This window comes from Punica granatum, chromosome 2 (assembly GCF_007655135.1).
Source record: "Punica granatum isolate Tunisia-2019 chromosome 2, ASM765513v2, whole genome shotgun sequence".
Lineage (NCBI taxonomy): Eukaryota > Viridiplantae > Streptophyta > Magnoliopsida > Myrtales > Lythraceae > Punica > Punica granatum.
In genome coordinates this window covers 28,884,240-28,905,277 of record NC_045128.1, presented here as the reverse complement: position 1 = coordinate 28,905,277, position 21,038 = coordinate 28,884,240, and the positions used below count along the sequence as shown (strand labels likewise).

Sequence of the window (21,038 nt, the reverse complement as noted above, 5' to 3'; positions counted from 1 at the left end):
TACTTCCCTCATTCGGGGTGACAAAGTGACGATTTTGTCCCTTCCGTAGCCGATGGACCGAAATAGGGTGCTGACACCGAGGAGGACGTACACCTAACCTAAGTAGGATTAATAAATGTAATAGATTTGAGCGAGAAACAAAAAGATTAAAGATCCATACTTTTCATCACTTACAAAAAAAAAACAAAAAACAAAAAAAAATGAACGTGGCTTTATTTATTTTTTAAGTAAAAATATAATTTTAGAATATCTTTGAAACTTTGGGCGAGTCTTGTATTTATATTGTGAGGGACGATTGCAAGTGTGTTAGGAGAAGTTTTTCAGAATGATGAGAAAGGTGAGAGAATTGAGAGGTTGGGTGACTCTTCTTAGAAAGGCCGGGTTGCAAAGGGGGCTCGGGAATATGAGTCATATCTTGGTTGTAATCTCTGATTTTATAATATAATGGATACTCTTCATTTCATATTTTGTTCGAGGATGTTTCCCTAGGATTTACACACTTATACTTTGAATCATTTATTTTTTATTTTTCACTATATTATATCTAATGGGCATCTTGACATGATATATATGTACGTATTCATAAATGTTCTCATCTTCAGTGATTTTTTGCAAATATCGTTATGAAAAGAGAACTTCGCTTGGTCCCAATTAAGAGAGCCACTAGCTTTTCTCGGTAAAACAAGAGTTTTTGCAATTTATTTTGTATGTCGGCATTGTTTTTAATTATCAAAATGGAAATATAATAATAAATGCGGGATCCAACGTCCACCAATAAACTTACCGATGAAAGAAAGCTTCGGCTGCCTAATATTTAAGCAAGAAATAAAACTTGTCAACTTGTTTACCCAAAATAATTTGCAAATTGTTTAAAAAAAAAACAATTTTGTCGGGGTCTTGATTTCGGATTTGGATCACGTGCCTTCCTCGTGCATCACACGAGCCTCGAACCTCCACGACCGTGGTACGAGCGACCTGCAAAAGGGGAGATCGAGAGGGAGTCTTGATCTCCTTCTCTGATGTTTAAATGAGAGAGTGCTTAGAAAGAGTAAAAAATGGAACTTCCACTTTAGGCATGCCTGGAGAGTATTTATGGAGACTGCGGCCATCATGTCAATATTAAGTATGGCTGGGGACCATTTGCTGTTCCATGCAGAATTGAATTGAAAGTCGTACTGCGTTGGCTCTACCATTATATTAGGTTGGTTATTATCATGACTTCATTTTGGAGGACGTTTTCCTTTTTTTTTTTTCAGTGTGAATCTTGGTATTCGAAAGGTTAAATATGCCCTGACTAATCCAGCCGAGTAAGATCGACTAACTAAGGGGTAAAAACTCTTTCAACGTCAATTTTCATCATTCACAAGCCTTGAACTCGAGACTTTGTTTTAGAGGAATAAGTATCAAATCGCATAAACTTTCGTTGAACTATTTTTCCCCTTATCTTGTTTCTTTTGAGATTTCACTTAATTTTCCTTTTTCAAATTCTTTTTCCACCTTTTGAAGAAAAGAAAAATTGTTCTATGAAAAACCGCATTAAGGACAAACAAAATCCATATAATTAGATATTTTGTATTAGTCGACCCGACTTAATTGGATTAGTTAGGGCCAATTGGACATTCGAATACTAAGATTCATATATATATATATATATATATAAAAGAACTTCACCGGTGGAAAAAAAAAGGCAAATAATCCTCTCTTTCAGTAAAGAACATTAAGTTTTTTTTCTTTATTTTGTTGAAATAATATATATGGAACAAATTTATATGGAGGGGGAACAAAAGCAGATAATCCTCTTTTTCAGTAAAAAGCATTAAGTTTTTTTCTTTAGTTTGTAGAAATAATATATGTAGAACAAATATATATGGAACAAAATAAGTAAAATTTATGGAAACTGATTTGTTTAATTAGAAGTGACCAGCATATATAATTTCTTCTATGCAATCCATAATAAAACTGAGGAGCTGCAAAGAAAAAAAAAGAACTTAATGATTACGATCAAAAGGAATAATCGTTCAGAGGAGGACGTACACCTAACCTAAGTAGTATTAATAAATGTAGTAGATTTGAGCGAGAAACAAAAAGATTAAAGTTCCATACTTTTCATCACTTACAAAAAAAAACAAAAAACAAAAAAAAATGAACGTGACTTTATATATTTTTTAATTAAAAATATAATTTTAAGATATCTTTGAAACTTTGGGCGAGTCTTGTATTTATATTGTGAGGGACGATTGCAAGTGTGTTGGGAGAAGTTTTTCAGAATGATGAGAAAGGTGAGAATTGAGAGGTTGGGTGACTCTTCTTAGAAAGGCCGGGTTGCAAAGGGGGCTCGGGAATATGAGTCATATCTTGGTTGTAATCTCTGATTTTGTAATATAATAGATACTCTTCATTTCTTATTTTGTTCGAGGATGTTTCCCTAGGATTTACACACTTATACTTTGAATCATTTATTTTTTATTTTTCATTATATTATATCTAATGGGCATCTTGACATGATATATATGTACGTATTCATAAATGTTCTCATCTTCAGTGATTTTTTGCAAATATCGTTATGAAAAGAGAACTTCACTTGGTCCCAATTAAGAGAGCCACTAGCTTTTCTCGGTAAAACAAGAGTTTTTGCAATTTATTTTGTATGTCGGCATTGTTTTTAATTATCAAAATGGAAATATAATAATAAATGCGGGGTCCAACGTTCACCAATAAACTTACCGATGAAAGAAAGCTTCAGCTGTCCAATATTTAAGCAAGAAATAAAACTTGTCAACTTGTTTACCCAAAATAATTTGCAAATTGTTTCAAAAAAAAAAAACAATTTTGTCGGGGTCTTGATTTCGGATTTGGATCACGTGCCTTCCTCGTGCAACCCACGAGCCTCGAACCTCCACGACCGTGGTACGAGCGACCTGCAAAAGGGGAGATCGAGAGGGAGTCTGGATCTCCTTTTTTGATGTTTAAATGAGAGAGTGCCTAGAAAGAGTAAAAAATGGAACTTCCACTTTAGGCATGCCTGGAGAGTATTTATGGAGACTGCGGCAATCATGTCAATATTAAGGATGGCTGGGGACCATTTGCTGTTCCATGCAGAATTGAATTGAAAGTCGTACTGCATTGGCTCTACCATTATATTAGGTTGGTTATTATCATTACTTCATTTTGGAGGACGTTTTCCTTTTTTTTTTATGTGAATCTTGGTATTCGAAAGGTTAAATATGTCCTGACTAATCCAGTCGAGTAAGATCGACTAACTAAGGGGTAAAAGCTCTTTCAACGTCAATTTTCATCATTCACAAGCCTTGAACTCGAGACTTTGTTTTAGAGGAATAAGTATCAAATCGCATGAACTTTCGTTGAACTATTTTTCCCCTTATCTTGTTTCTTTTGAGATTTCACTTAATTTTCCTTTTTCAAATTCTATTTCCACCTTTTCAGGAAAAGAAAAATTGTTCTATGAAAAACCGCATTAAGGACAAACAAAATCCATATAATTAGATATTTTGTATTAGTCGACCCGACTTAATTGGATTAGTTAGGGCCAATTAGACATTCGAATACTAAGATTCATATATATATAAAAAAATGGAACTTCACCGATGGGAAAAAAAAAGGCAAATAATCCTCTCTTTCAGTAAAGAACATTAAGTTTTTTTCTTTAGATTGTAGAAATAATATATGTAGAACAAATATATATGGAACAAAATAAGTAAAATTTATGGAAACTGATTTGTTTAATTAGAAGTGACCAGCATATATAATTTCTTCTATGCAATCCATAATAAAACTGAGGAGCTGCAAAGAAAAAAAAAGAACTTAATGATTACGATCAAAAGGAATAATTGTTCAGAGGAGGACGTACACCTAACCTAAGTAGCAGGTGGAAGAGGAGACGGTCCAATTGAGGCGGGGGAGTGAGGGATCTGGTTGAGGAAGTCGAGCAAGGCCTGCTTGTCCTAGGTCAGCTCCGATTCCCTCGTGATCACTTCTTTTCATTGTTTAGGGCGGGCTTCGATCGAGGAACTTCGTTTTTGGCAATTTTGGGAGCTGGTTAACGGCGTTACGTCCAGCTCATCCGTCACGTGAGATTTCCGTCATGGTTGACACGCGCAAGATGACGGCAAGACTAAAACATCCGACGGAATGGATATTGAGGGACAAAACCCAAGGTTTTGGAATCTTTCAGGGATCAAAACCACACCCAACTCATTAATAAATGTGGTAGATTTGAGCGAGAAACAAAAAGATTAAAGACACATACTTTTCATCACTTATAAAAAAAAAACAAAAGAAAAAAATGAACGTGGCTTCATTTATTTTTTAAGTAATATCTCAATTTTATCCAACTCAATTCTATTTTTTTCCATATTCAATAATATAATCATTATTATTTTATCATTTTCATTCATTTAATAATAATTTCTCACTCATATTTTTTCTTAACTATTTTTATAATCTAATTTTTAATAATAAATTTTCCATCTCCTTTAATATCTATATATATACAAACATATTATCACACTTTAATATATTTTATCAACACTTACAATCATTACACAAAATCAAATTGAGTTGGATTAGTAATCCAACTCGAAAAACAAATGCAAACTAAACAATTTGATAAAGCGAAGATGAATGATCCGTTCATTGACTTCTCCAATTAATAGAAAAATTCCAGAATACCCAGCAAGGGCAATCCCACGAATTATGCTAAATATACAAATTGCCTAATATGGCTAATTAATCTGCCCGTAAAAGCTATGTCATGTACAATACTAGCTCTACACACATGCTACGCATGCACGATTGCTTTCAAATTTTTATCCAATCTCAATTTTGATTTTTATGGGAAATTTGTTAGATTTATTGGTACTATGATTTATTTTTGTGAATATTTTGTAGTAGTAACTATCTAAGTAAAGATATATATACATACATATATATATATATATATATTTGAGTTAAAAGTACTTTACCCTCCAAACTACGGGATGAAATTGAATTTATCTCCCGACCTTCAAGATTTTACCAAGTAAAATAAAATCCGCATAGCCATAGCATACTTATTTGTAAGAGGAGGCTTTCCTGCCTGCCGTTGCACAGTCAAGGTAGTATATATGAGTGGTAGGAATGCTCAAAAAAATCAGAAGACCCGGAAATCTAAGCTTATCCGCCCGAACCGATCCGAATCTTCGGGTTTTTAAGAACCCCAATAGATTCTAGAATAGGTTTACATTTTGTAACTCGGATTCGGATACGGTTTTGGGTTCTGGAGTTGAAACCCATTTGCCCCGAACCTACCCGAATTTATGTTATTTGTATGATTTTGTGTTTGATAAAGTTTTGACTCCTATGGACCCCTTTAATTTTATCTTGTAATAGTGATGCCATTATGGTTTATAGAGTTTCAATTATCTCAATAAAGTTATTGTTGTAAAATATTGTGTGATTAATGGAGAATTTATCTTATACACGTTTTTTATTGATTTTTTTCTTTTAAATCATTATTATATTCGGGTTACACGAGAACCGACCCGAAAAAAAACCCGATCCGTGGATGACCAATTTTCTTCTTGATTTTGGAGCTGGCCGGTGACCCCAACTGGGGGTTCAATTGCCGACCGAGGCACCCCCGACCCCCCCAATTTAGGATCCCTTAGATTGGGCAGTTGGGGGCGCCCCCACCGGCAATCAACTCCCCAAGACTGACGCAGCGTACACGCAAGTAACCTGTCACAGACCCGTTGATTTGCGCACGAATATCGGAACTAGGACCTTCTACCATTTATTGATTCTACGAATACCAGGAAATAGGCATCAAATTCGAATCGACTCCGAAATTGGGCAAAGAGCACGAAAACTCTAATTTTTATTAACTGATTAAAAAAAAACTGTTTTAGTCCTAGGGCTTACAAAGCTTAAATAAGGATTAAAAAAACCTAAATTGTACAAAAAGAAATAAACTTTCATAGAATTGTAAAAACACCCCAATAACGATAAAATGCCCGTTTGAGGCATTAAACAATGGAATTTGCCTTAAATATCGAAAAATCACGGCAAAGCCATGAGTTTTGCTCCGGAGGTCATTTCCCTTGAGATAGAGTTATAAGAACCTATTTTTCTCCAAGTACCAATTTGCCGCTAACTCTGCCGCATCAAAGACCCTAGCAATTTGGGGGATTTAGTCGCGGGGATCCCCCAAAATTAGGGGGCTGAGGGTGCCCCTGTCGGTAGTCGATCCCCCCAATTGGGGTCGCTGGCTTGGTTTGAGCCGGACGACAACCTCAATTGGTGGTCGACTGCTGGCGAGGCTCGTGGATCAGCCCCTTCGTTTTCCTTTTCTTTTTACATTTTTCATTCAATTTCGTTTAAATCATTCAAGTTTTCTTTTGTGCAATAGTGTTCCTGAAAATGTAGTAACATTAACATTCAATCTATTTTTGCATGGAAAAGAACGATATGATGCACGGTGAAAAATTTTAAAAATACTGTCTTGCATTTATATTCATATATCTTACTATACTGATTTGATTATTATCTCGATCTAAATGAATAAACCAATTTGCAAATGTAATTATTTATAAAATCGCTGTATAAGAAGTGACAAAAAGAATTGTTCCAAACGGGTACCCGGAACTTGTGAGATATTGTATGTTCTGGATAGAGTCTAGTTTCATTGCTCAAAAGGATAGGATCGGGATCATCTAAATTTTTAGTAACCGATCTTAGATAGGATTGCACAACCCTATATTTTAGGTAGGCATTTGCATTGTTACTGTCATGTTCATGGCTACCGGATATTCTGGGATCCAACGGCACATCAAACTCAATTGCTATGACACTGTAGACGCCACATCATGTTGAATCCATCATTTTCCCAAACTCAGCAGCCAGCCGAGCTCATATCTAAGCCATGTATTGCAAGAGCGGCCCATCTCAGAGGACGAGATAGACAGACGAAAGGAATTTGAATTTGAAGCGATAAATGCAAGAATAGTTCAGACCAGATTTAGTTCTAAGTTAGCTACAACACTTTTATAAAAGCTAAATTGTCGGGTGTAGAGCTTGGGAGAGACAGTGAGCGAGTAGACGGGGAGCTCATGATCTGTTGGGTCAGGTTCGTGCTCGGGAGGGTTCGATTTAGACTGGGGAAAAGGATGGCGGGTGAGGTCGGATGCTTAGGAGGGAGTAGGAGATTTGGGTAGAACTGATAAGAGTTTGCGTTCATGAAGCTCCATTCTGCTTATTTCTGAAGAGACATACTTTGCATAGATAATATCATTCTTAATGAATCTTTTCATATTATGAACCTTAAACATACTATTATGAATTCGATTTCATCAGGCAATCAAATTCACATTAATAATAGAACACATCTCCATCTTATACCCGGGAGCCCTTCTAACTAGGTACATATCCGCGTATGATTTTTATTGGTAAGTAAATGAATTTATGATTTTCGGTTAAAAACAGAAAGATGGCATCATTATTAAGTGAATTCTCTTCTCTTACATAATTTGGGGCAAAATTTAAGAAAATAAATTCCATTGGACGTAATTAAAAGTATGCAAAATTATTAGGACTGTGCGCACCCGAATTTCATCTTGTCGGAGCACGCGTGCGCGCGCCTCATGCAACCCGGCTTGGGAGTGTCCACCTTCCTGGGGACGCGCAACGGACGCACGTGAGAATGAGTCGTCACTTGCCATTTTACGACCCGAAGGTCGACGGCCCGCAAGTTACCCGGGTCTAGGGGTACGGGATACACCTAATTGCTAAGGCATATGGCCTGCGAAACCGAGGTTCCAAATTTGGGGGTTCTGTTACGTGCGAGCCTATATCTCGTACGCCCTATCGGTACTCTAGCTTGTCTAGGCTTGCCATTTTAATTTAATTACCGCTTAATTGAGTTCCGGTCATCTTATGCGTTTTGACACCGTAAATTCGAAGAAAAACTCTGACCGTCCACTCTCCGACCGAGATTCTTACATGAATAAATGTACAACATAAATCTTACATTGTCCTCTCAAATAAATAAAATACAAATTACAACAACTGAATCCCGGTCGGTTCGCGTTCGGTTATTATTCCACTCGTGCTCACCGTGTGGTTTGAAAAGACTGGAATTGAAATTAAGATGTGCGCTCAGTGTTAGGGGATTGGACCCCGTGATCTACGGTTGGGGCGTTGGACCCCCTATGGATTGTATCCTAAAGGATCGGGCTCGATCCGCATAACAAACAAGCGCAAGAATGTAACAAAACGGCCACAAATAAACAAACAATGGGGTTTTGTTATTACAGAATTTACGTGAATTAACCAATTATTAACCGGGGTATCTTGGCATGCAAATCCTACCCTAAAACAGACAAAGTGGTACAGGGTGTGAATCGATCAAGGATCGCCTTGGGAAGGTATTTCGCATTTGACATTATTTTCCGAAGACCTGACGTACGTGATGTCTGTTGTCAAGTCTTGTGTTTGTGGGTTGCTTTTAAAATTGTTCTATTTTGTGACACTACGGTTGTTACAAGTTATTATCGAACATGGATTCCGCTCGTAAGTCCTAGAATCTAGTGCCTATCCCGCTATTGCCCGTTTTTGTCTTAACCAAGTACATAATTAGTCCGGTATTTGTATTTTGAGTCAATCTACCCGAACTAACTACCCGAGACTATGCTAGAATAACAAAAACTCATCGGTCGGATAGAGCGGGCTATGCAGATGAACCTGCGCCTAGACAGGTAGCCCATCCCTACCCTGATACCGTAATGTTTCTCTTATTCTAAGCCTAGGGGTGTCGCTAAGTTGCAAATAGACGATTTGGCCCTTGAGGTGAAAATTATTTTCGGAAAAGAGAGATTACGCGGTGCGGGCCACCTCGGCCTGTGACCGACGCTAACTGATCCCCTGGACCTTCCAGGGTTGTCAAGAACCCTAAAAAGCCAAATGATTGGTTAATCTATCCGGAAGTGATCTAAGAAGAACTTCCACGCCCCGACCTGAGTTTCTTGAAATCAGGTGAGGCCTCGAGTCAAGACGCGCAAGTCCTTCCTAGACATCCATGTCACATCGAGCCACGTGTCTCGGGTTTTATAAAATTTGCAAGTTTTGAGAAGGGCACCAACGCATGTTTGCAACCTATCGACGCGTGTTACTGGTTTATTACCAATTCGTGCAAAATTATTAGGGCCAAGTGAGTTAATTAATCGCATGAACGTCCCAATTACCCCGTTAGTGGAATTATTGATTAAATTAATTAATGTTTTGCCAAATGCTCTAAATTTGGGGGTTTCAGACCGTCGAGCCGATCATTGAGGGACCGTCCGATGCTGATCCTAATTCCCGACCGTCTTAAAATTTTGATTTTAGGCCGAGTTTGCATGATTAAACTGATTCGTATGAGGTTTCGATTAAAACGAAAAAATGAAGCATTTAAATACGGATCAATAACAATTTATCACGTTAAGCACGATAAACATACATATCTTACACAATCGGTGCCGCCATGATCACGATAAACACATACAAACATAATATTAACGGAATCGATAAAACGACACTGACTCATGGAAGCGGGAAAACATAAAAGAACACACATTGTCATGTTATATACATATAATTACTGAAACAAAAATATTTAAACGGGGCACATACGTTGTTGGTCGGGAATCCAAGTAGGAAATGGTCGGGTATCTTTAGAAAATGTCCAGGGACTAAATTGAACAAATTTAAAAGAAGAGGGATTGATTTGAAAATTTGGGTAAAGTTTCAGGAGACTGAAACTTGATGAACTGGGGGTTCACACTGAAAAAAAGATGCTACTTGATGAACTGTCAACTCGAGTAATGAAGCTCAGATTACCCCTTATGCATAGTAAACCATACGCTTGCAATTTCTGTATGCAAAGCAAGGAAGTGACTAACATGAGCTCTGTCCGGACCTGAATTTCGTCCCGTCGGGCCCGCATGCGTGCGCTATCGCACGGCTTGGGAAGGTCCACCTTCTTGTGAGGACGCATGACGGACACGAGTGAGAAGGAGTCGCCGCTACCTGTTTAAGACCCGAAAGTCGAGGGCCGATGAGTTGCCCGGGTCTAGGGGTACGAGGTATACCTAATTACTGAGGCATATTGTCTCGCGGAACCCGAAGTTCCGAATTCGGGGGTTCTGTTACGTGAGGGCCTATATCCCACATTATTGGTACTCTAGTTTGTCTAAAGTTTGCCCTTTTTTACTTATTTACCGCTTGATTTAAGTTTTGCTCATCTCGCTGGTTTTGACTCCGTAAATTTGAAGAAAACAGTCGATTCGGACTAAGGGCCCTAGAAAGGAATAGGCCCGTACATCAAGGAATCGGTTCACTGTCCTCGCGTAACGGTGCATCGAACCATGATGGTCGACGTCCTGCACGAACCAAAACCGCGAAGCGTTAGGTTTACTCGTCCTTAGGTAAGTAGACCGACTTGACTGATTCAACACTCAGACTGTTCACTCTCCGACCGGGATTCTTACATGAATAAATGTACAAAATAAATCCTTACACTATTCTCTCAAATAAATAAAAATATAAATTACAACGATTGGATCCCAGTCGGTTCGCATTCGGCCATTATTCCACTCATGCTCACCGTGAAGTTTGGAAAAGCCAAAAATGAAATTAAGATACGCGCTCGGTGTATGAGAGCGTTGTACCCCGTGATCGATGGTTAGGGGCGTTGGACCCTAGGTAAACCGTATCCTAAAGGATCGGGCTCGACCCGCGATAAAAAAAAAAAGAAATAGATAGAAACAGACAAAGACAGACAAAGACAGATAAAAACTGACACATAGACAAGTTGTGTTTTAAATGCCGTGTTTACGTGATTAACCGATTATGGACTAGAGTTATTTGACACCTCAACTTCCTAGCCTAAACAGACAAAAGAACATGCTTACGAGTGGTGCTAATTCAGCTAAGGATGCATGGGTTTGTTTTAAATTATTTTGTCATGATGACGCTATGGCTTTAACAGATTATGCCAAGAGCGTGTTTTTTTTCGCCTGAAAAACCCAAAGCCTATCCCCTTTTACCCATTTGCCCATGTTTGGTTTTGCCAAGTATATGATTAGTCAAATTTTGCATTTTATTACAAATAAACATGTTCTAAATGCCCGAAGCTACGCTAGGATAATGGAAACACTTCAGTTGGGTAAAGCGGGCTCTGCAGTTGAACCTGCACCTACATAGGCTGCCCGTCTTTGCCCACGGCCCGAGGTGTTTCAATTATCCTAACTCTAGGGTTGTCGATAAGTTAAAAACAGATGATATTGCCCTAGTACTGTAAATGGTTTTGAGAAAAACGAGACTACACGATGCGGGCCACCTCGGCCTGTAGCCGATGCCAACCAATCCCTTGGGTCCTCCAAGGTTATGTGTGAACCTTGAAGGAGCCGAAAGATCGGTCGATCTGCCTGGAAGTGGTCCGAAGGGAATTCCCGTATCTCGACCCAAATTGCATGAAATCAGGCGAGCACTAAGTCAAGACACGCGAGTTCTCCCCGGATATCCATGCTACGTCAGACCACGTGCCTCGATAAATTTTGTGAAAATTATTTGAAAAGGGCGAGATCACTCGTTCTTAAATTATCGACGCGCTTATCAGTTATTTGTCAATTTATGCCTTTTGCTTAAAGTCGAGTGATGTATTTAGCCTGATTACACGTCCATTTCCCTGTATGTGAAATTCTTTTAATGATTATTGTACTATGCCTTGGGTACTATGGTTTTGTGAATTGACTTGTAATACGAAAACCGAGACGGGTCCCCAAGACCAAGAATATTCGGTCGATGATGGCCGAAATACTCTTGGATCCTCGCGGGCCCGAAACGGTCACTGATACGCAAATCTATACATATTATTTATAAATTAATACGCCTAACCAACAATTCATCAACCGATTAAAGCTAAACGGGCAAAGTAGGGTTACACGTAATCATATATCACCCACAATCATAATACACATTTCACAAATTTGTCCAAGGACCGAATTGGAACAATTTCAAAGAATCGGGCTGATTTGGAAATTCGGTCAAAGTTCCAAGGACTAAAATGAAACAAATTGAAAAGTTCCTTGGGATGATTGAAAAATTCCGAAAAATTCAGGGACTGCTCGAAAAAGGCTAAAATGGCCCAGGACTTGTTTAAAACGAATTTGGAAGTTGGGGGCTGATCTGAAAAGTGGAAAATGTTCCGAGGACTAAAATAAAACAGATTGGAAAGTTCCCTGGAATGATTGAAAAATTCTGGAAAATTCAGGGACTGCTCGGAAAAGGCTAAAATGTTCCAGGACTTGTTTAAAACGCATTTGGAAGTTGGAGGCTGATCTGAAAAGTGGAAAATGTTCCAGGGACTAAACTAAAACAGATTGAAAAGTTCCCTTGAATGATTGAAAAATTCTGGAAAATTTAGGGACTGATCGGAAAATGTTAAAAATGGCCCTGGACTTGTTTGAAACGCATCAGGAAGTTCAGGATTGATTTTTTTAAAAGAAAATTGCCCCCAAGACTGAAATGAAACCAATCGAAAAGTTCATAAAATCGGGTTCAAGACAAATCCGCTTATCCACACGATCCACGAACATTCGTTTCACATCAACACCACCCAAGCAAACACGATATATGAATATGAGGTCCTATACATGCCACTAAGTCGAGATATTTACCCAGTTCGAGAAGAAACACGTGAACTTTTGAAAATCTCTCGATACATCGGCAAAGCAACTCAGGGATCTCGAAGGAGGGGCAGCAAAGCAATGTAATGGCTCTGTGGATGTCGATAAGGCTGCAAAAGGGGAGACAAACAAAGACATGATATGGACATAAGCACTTGAAAAAAAAAAAGCAAACAACGAGGGTGAGCACGGGAAAGGGCAAAGAAAGCATGAGACTTAGCTTTGGAGTAAAGGGAGGGCAGCTGCATTGAGCTTTAAAACACGAGAGACTTGAGGAGGGAGTGTGCATAAAAATATATTTTGGTCACGAATTTTGTTCCGGATTTTGAAATTCGAATTTGACACGCGTAAAGTCTGAGAACGTCCCGTAGAGTATTTTTCCTAAAAAATGCAAAAAATGGCGTTAAATTAAGAAAATGCCCAATTTTAAAAGTTGTGGATGCTCGAGCAATTAATAAAAAAAAAACTTCCCTTCGATGGCGGATGAAAATGACGATTTTGCCCCTTTGGAGCCGGTGGGCCAAAACGGGGTGCTGACAAGCTCGACATACAAATAACTAAGGCGGTCAATCAACCGCGAAACATTGTCAGAAGGGAGGGCATAGCGAACCGAAGTAAGGTGTGGAGGAGAGCAACCATTGAAGAACCTTCTGACCAGTGGATTCCAGTGATTGGAATTGTATGTGTGTGTACATTAGTCACAAAGCTAGCCCCTAACATGTCTCATTTAGGTGGATGGGCCGCTGCACACTGCATGTGGAACATCAAAATACATTGCGGTTTCGTAGAGTACATAATTGTGTATCTCATGAAAGACCGTGTTGAAGGGGCAACTCTTTCGGCTTAATTAAGATTAAGATTAGTTGGAGGTCTCTCGTACGCACTAAAAGACAATGCAGGAAGGAAGCATGCTATAGGTCATCGAAGAAGTTCCGATCATTAATAAAAGCATTGGAGCCTTTGCCTTTATGGCCTCCTGGAGCAGGCATTCGCCAAAAGCCTATTCATGTCCACGAAAGAGAATACTGATGTCTCTGTTATCTATGAAGCAAACTAATATGCAAAAAAGTCCAATGAATGTACAGTTGTGTAGCAGTACGTACTAATAATTGACAACAATAACTGTCACATTTTTTTTTTTTTGGAAATTCATGGTGAGTCATTGTAAACGAGACACCCACGAGAACAAACAAAGCTACATGAAGAAGGAAGTCACTGGAGATGGTATATTGATTGTGAAATTTTTCGGATGAACCATTAGGCTTTCTTCTAGAATAGGTTTACTTTTTGTAACTCGGATTCGGATACGGTTTCGGGTTCCGGAGTTGAAACCCATTTGCCCCGAACCTACCCGAATTTATGTTATTTGTATGATTTTGTGTTTGATAAAGTTTTGACTCCTATGGACCCCTTTGGTTTTATCTTGTAATAGTGATGCCATTATGGTTTATAGAGTTTTAATTATCTCAATAAAGTTGTCGTTGTTAAAATATTGTGTGATTAATGGAGAATTTATCTTATACACGTTTTTTATTGATTTTTTTTCTTTTAAATCATTATTGTATTCGGGTTACCCGAGAACCGACCCGAAAAAAACCCGATCCGTGGATGACCAATTTTCTTCTTGATTTTCAATTTTCTTCTTGATTTTGGAGCTGGCCGGTGACCCCAACTGGTGGTTCAATTGCCGACCGAGGCACCCTCGACCCCCGCAATTTGGGATCCCCTAAATTGGGCAGTTGGGGGCGCCCCCACTGGCAATCAACCCCCCAAGACTGACGCAGCGTACATGCGAGTAACCTGTCACAGACCCGTTGATTCGCGTACGAATATCGGAACTACGACCTTCTACCATTTATTGATTCTACGAATACCAGGAAATAAACATCAAATTCGAATCGACTCCGAGATTGGGCAAAGAGCACGAAAACTCTAATTTTTATTAACTGATTAAAAAAACAATTGTTTTAGTCCTATGGCTTACAAAGCTTAAATAGGGATTAAAAAAATCTAAATTGCACAAAAAGAAATAAACTTTCATAGAATTGCAAAAACACCCCAATAACGATAAAATGCCCGTTTGAGGCATTAAACAATGGAATTTGCCTTAAATATCGAAAAATCATGGCAAGGCCATGTGTTTTGCTTCGGAGGTCGTTTCCCTTGAGATAGAGTTATAAGAACCTATTTTTCTCCAAGTACCGATTTGCCGCTACCTCTCCCGCATCAAAGACCCTAGCAATTTGGGGGATCTAGTCGCGGGGATCCCCCAAAATTAGGGGGTTGAGGGTGCCCCCGTCGGTAGTCGATCCCCCCAATTGGGGTCGCTGGCTTGGTTTGAGCCGGACGACAACCTCAATTGGTGGTCGACTGCTGGCGAGGCTCGTGGATCAGCCCCTTCGTTTTCCTTTTCTTTTTACATTTTTCATTCAATTTCGTTTAAATCATTCAAGTTTTCTTTTGTGCAATAGTGTTCCTGAAAATGTAGTAACATTAACATTCAATCCATTTTTGCATGGAAAAGTAACGATATGATGCACGGTGAAAAATTTAAAAAATACTGTGATGCATCGTGAAATTTTTTGAAAATATGATGTGGGGTGAAATTATTTCTCAAACTGTAATATAGGTGACATTTTCCCTATATAATATCCCACAGAGATATGGATAGAATATTGTTAGATAACATAGGATATATCCATATATGGATTTCTTGAGTGAAAAGATATTATCAAAAGGAGAATATTGAGATGGACCTAACCCGGTAAACATGGCCGATTTTCTGGTCCCAACAGTTATCTCTCCTCATAAACACTTACCAGACAATAACCTGCACTTAATTGCATAGACAAAATCTTAAATAACCCATGCAATCTACATAATATTTTTGTAAGCCGTGTGCCTAAAATGTGATGTATAAATTTCTTTCTAATTAATTATTCGTATTGAGAGAAATCAAAACCCACCATCATTATCTCTCCTCATAAACGATTACTTGAGGGATTATAAATTTCCCTCCAGTCCACAACTTATGCCGCCAGTCCATCAGTAGCAGCTGTATACTATCGATCACTCTCACCATCGATCAGTCTGCCTGCTCGCCTTCTGTCCAGACCCCGCTCTCGTTCGAGGTAATAGCGTTGTTTTCAATCCTCCCGCCATTTATCTCAGTCCGAGTTTTTGATTTCTTGTACTGAAATGATGTGGCAGCTAGCATATCCCACAAGCCATGGAAGGTGGCAGCAGCAGGAACAAAGATAGCACTCTGACGGGGAAGAAGGGGATAGCGGAGCTCTATGACGAGTTCACGGTCATTTGGGAGGAGATGTGGGGAGAGCACATGCACCACGGCTTCTACAACTTCTCCGACGACCACCTTGCCCTGAGCCGCACAATAGATGAGGCTCTTCACTCTGCCTCTGTTCCTTCAGGTCAGGCTCTAACCCTCTTACCTCGCTCTGCCTACTGGCATTGCTATATTAATCTACCGACTTCATAAATTAATAATGGATCAGGCTGGACGAACAAAACTGTTTTCTCATTGATATATATTACCGATAAACAGTTGATAGTTTTGTTCAAAGAATGACATATAATTATTAATGATTTGGTACTCGCTTGTTCGCTTGATTGAATCACGTTCATGCATTGCACGAATAAACTGCAGAGGAGGAGGATCCGTCCAAGTCCAAGACACCAAAGAGGACAGTTGATGTCGTTTAGGAGGTGTTCTGTGGAGGTCACATGGACCACGACGACTCCTCTCCTGTCTCCCTCTCCATCTCCCATGACCGCCTTGCTCAGGTTCGCATGATGGACGAGGCTCTCCGCTTTGCCTCTATTTCTTCAGGTCCGGCTCAGACCCTCTTACCTCCCTCTCCCTGCAGGCATTGCTATATATAATGCCTTTTTCCTGCCAACCTCCAGAATGAATGTACTTATTCATGTATTAATCTGCTGACTTTCACAAATTAATAATGCATCAGCTGATATTACCGATAACAGTTGCTAGTTTGTTTAAATAATGAAATATATATATATAATTAAAGATTTGTACTCGCTTGTTCCCTTGATTGAATCGTGTCCACGCATTGCATGAGTAAACTGCAGTGGAGGAGGATCCATTCAAGTCTAAGACACCAAAGAGGATAGTTGATGTTGGGTGCGGGACAGGCGGTGAATCCATATACCTTGCCAGAAAATATGGAGCCAAATGCTGGGGTTTCTCCCTCAGTCCCTTCCAGGTTGAGAAGGCCAATGCGCTTGCCTTATCGCGGGGTTTATCTGACCAGGTACGAATTTGAAGTTATATGCTCACTTTAAGTCAGAAATCTGCCCACCCCCTTTGGTAATTTCTAAATCTCGTGCTTTACCTTCATACTGCCATAATGAAAGGCATGTTGTAGATCAAATACAGGCATGACCTAGCAACGTCGTATGATTTCTGGCAGGTTTCCTGTCTAGTTGGAGATGCTTTGTCGCAGCCATTTCCTGATGGACAATTTGATTTGGTTTGGTCCATGGAGAGTGCAGAACACATGCCTGACAAAAAGAAGGTCTCTTCCTCTTTATATAGTTGCAGCAAGTTTAATTTACTTGCCTCGTCTCTTTGATTTTTCTGATCTTTTTTAATACAGCGGTCTTTGTTTCCCCTTTATCTCTGTTAAGATTTTTCCTTTCTGCAAAATCCCAGTTTCTCAATGAGTTATTAAGAGTTGCAGCCCCAGGGGGCACAATTATCATTACCACACGGTGCCATAGAGATCTCAAGGCCGACGAAGATTCCCTGCAGTTGTGGGAGAAAGAGATCCTGGACAAGTTTCATAAAGATTATCACCTCCCTTTGTGTTCTAGAGCTGATTACGTCAAATTACTCCAGTCCCTTCCTGTCGAGGTAATTATGGGCAATCTCAATCTGACTGCAAAACCGCAAAAGTTTTAAGGGAAAGATAATCTCTAATGACATGATGGTTAGGTAATTTTAGATGTGACATCCAATAGGTACTTGTTGATTCTCATGTCATATTTGAATATGCTACGGCACAAATGGTTTGAGTGACGTGTAAATGCACTGTACACTGTTAATCTGAGACATGCTACTTGCAGGACGTTAAGACAGCAGACTGGACTCAACATGTTGCCCCGATTTGGATGGGAGTGCAGCGTTCGGCATGGACATGGAGGGGCCTCATGACTCAGTTGAGAAGGGGTGAGTTTTCTTTTGCACCCATTTTTAACATCGGGCATCTCATGCCGATCCCGCTATCAATTCCTCTAGCAGAATTTCCAGGCTAGTGCATTCACTCAACCCTCCATTTGTTGCAAGCATGTTCTCGTTGGGACAAATTTGATATGTATGTATGGCAATTTTAATCTACTAGGACTGCTGCAATTTGACTCGTAATATATGTCTTTGGGTTTTCTCTTTCTGTTTGAAAGAATATCTTTGTACACTGACTTGTTTGTACTGTCCCTTTTCTCAGTCCAGTGATGCTTCGGAAGTTTGATACTGGAGTCATGGTCATTCAAAGCAAGTTCCATAGAGATGAAGAGGTGGTTTCCTTATCATTTTGTTCTTTCAGTTTCTGGCAGCTGCATTTGATATTCTATGATGCCACTGGGAAAACATTCTGATTTCCGTTATTAGAGATTTCTCACCTTCGTTCCGAAGCAATTCCTTCGGGAAATCCGGATCATATCTAATTGTTTGTCTCCAATCTTTCAGCAATAACTAACTTTCGTTGCATTTTCTTTATTCCATATTTTTTCTTTTTTTCCAGGTTTTTGCTAGAATCAAGACCCAATGCCCTGCGAATGGGTATAAGTACAAGTGATGCTGCAATGACACTTGACATTGCTCCAGCAATGGCAAAGGAACATCTGTTAACTGCTGAGAGCCGAGGTTTGATCCTAGCCAAAATTATTGGCTGAATACATAGAATGATTAGCTTCTGGAGAAGGATAAATAAGTTCATTGGAGGTGGTTGTGGGGCCTTCACATATGACGGATAAAACTTTCTGAATTGCTGCTCGCTGGCAGGTCTACTGTGCCGGGACGTGAGCCCCGATGGGTTTCGGTTTTATATCAACCTGTTTCCTGAGATCAGTGTAGATGCTCTCTACATGTAAGTAAAAATTTACTCTTTAATCTTGCTTCCACATTTTGGCTTGATTATGCATCTGTCAAATGGATCTTTTTCTTATCACATTTAGCTCACAATGACCGGTGATATCATATAATGATACCATCATTTTTTGATTGAGAGTTCTGTGTTTGTTGATGGACTTAAATGGGAACTTTCTAAAAACTTAGAAGCCTCGACTTAAAAAAGTACGATAATTATAAGAATATCTGCCAATAAAGAGGAAAACTGGCTACTCCTGAATATTGTGCTATAAGTGCACCCTATACAATAATAAAAGCGGCATTACCATCTATCTTTAAAATTTTTAATAATCTTTTTGGGCCATAATATTATTTAATAATCAGATCAAGGGTGGGTTGGGTCATTTCAGGCCAACATATCCCCGAAAAGCTCAATAGGCAATTGAGATTCCTGGATTTTTGTAGCCTATTCTGCAACTGATCACTTCCTTGCTGTTTTTCTCTAGCTATTCTAAAATAATATTGCCTTGCTATCTTGCAGAGTGGGAAGTCACGGGACTTATGCTACATGGATCAATACAATATCTACTTCTGTGTAAGAGACGTGCGCTTTTTGCCTGTGTACATGCTGTAACCTCTGATTTCTAGCATCTTTTAGCTGCCCCTCTCTTCTTTTTCTAACTACATGAACTTATAAACATAAAAACTGCTTCAGGTTGGGATGAGGAACAAGATCTTAGATTCGAAACTTAGCACGGAGATGGAGGTAGTTTCATGTATGTAACGCATGTCAAACATGAACCTGAAATGTCCAATGGTCACACTAACATTTCTTCTGGAGGTGGTCTTGCGGAAATTAGCTTTCCCTATCAGGATTCAAACTCCGGTCAACCTTGTCAGGGGAGGCAGAGAACGGAGCTCAGGATTCGGAGCCACTTTTTTTTGCTGGACCGATCACTTTTCTGAATAAAATGCATTATTATGGTTGATCAGTCATTTCATTGTCTTATCTCAAGACGGCCTTAAGAGGCACAATGCTTTGATTCGATTGATCTTTTATATATATTTATAGGGAAAATGACATTATTGGTCCTATATGTATGGCATTTTTTGATTTTGAGTCCTAAAAGTTTGACAAAAGGTAACAAAGTCATATAAGTTTTCAAAAAGTGTCAGCATTGGTCCTAAATCTGGACTTAATGACGTCAAGTGGCCGTTAATTCAATGACGTAGCATGTTCTTATTGGATCGATTTGAAATCTACCTGTCTTGCTCATGCCAACCCGACTTGCTCCAGGGAATACTCGACCCACCATAATTCCCAAAATCTGGTCGGCTTTGAAACCAACCCCACTGGAAGCTAAATTCCCAAAATCTCAAACCCAGCAATGGAGGATTGTGGAAGAGACTGAAGACCTTCGCCGAGGAAGCGGCCAAGAAGTCCCAAACCCTCACCAATTTCGCCAAGCTCTTCGATCTGATCTCCGAGACCACCTAGAAGTCCAAGGATCTTGCCGTCGAAGCCTCCAAGGTCGTTGGCTCGGATGTAGAAGTCAGGTCCTTCTCTGATGCCATCGCCCCGCAGATCACTATCTTCTTCACCAATGCTGGCCCAGAGCTCGACGCCAAGGAGCTCGGGGTCACCACTGATCTGAGGGACTTCGTCCCTTGACCACCATGACCTTCCAATTTGCGATTCGGAAAAAATGATTCGGATTTCATCTAGTTCAGTTTGCGATTCCCAATCTAGGGTTTCTGATTCGGATTGTTTTTGATCTTTTCTGCAATTTTTGTTTTTATGGACTCATCGTGTAACATTGACCATGCTGAGCACGCCAAGCTATTGGATTTGTGAGAACTTTTCGATGCATTTCCCTTTTTTCTTTCAGCTCAGAGTCGTGTCACTGAGCTGCTCTTGCTCCCTTGCTTTTGTTTTCGAGCTTGCATTCTTTACGAAATATTACAGAAGATCTGTCGAGGAAAAAATGATTACACATTCTTTACAGAGAAGTTAAATTAAGGACAGAACATTTTGGATCCTCGAAAATGCCCGAGACGTCGCCGGGAGAAGGCGGCAGCGGCGGCGACATGGCTGGGCTATGCTCTGCCAGTAACGGTTGCAGAGTAATGGACGGAGAAGAATCCCCAGAGCACCGACCCAGAGCCCTCGCAGAGTCCCCCCCGCATCGGAACCGAATCGAATCAACCCACCC

The 21,038-nt window shown here is 39.6% G+C and overlaps 1 protein-coding gene across 1 annotated transcript in view; it reads left to right on the top strand.

Moving 5' to 3' along the window:
* LOC116196326 (vacuolar protein sorting-associated protein 36) overlaps positions 1-20,695 on the top strand; it is a 46,534-nt gene extending 25,839 nt beyond the window's left edge. The window contains exon 9 of the mRNA XM_031525996.1: positions 19,541-20,695. Within this exon, the coding sequence (XP_031381856.1) occupies positions 19,541-19,550 (10 nt within the window). The 3' untranslated portion in view covers positions 19,551-20,695. The remainder of the gene's footprint in view (positions 1-19,540) is intronic.
* Positions 20,696-21,038: the final 343 nt, after the last annotated feature.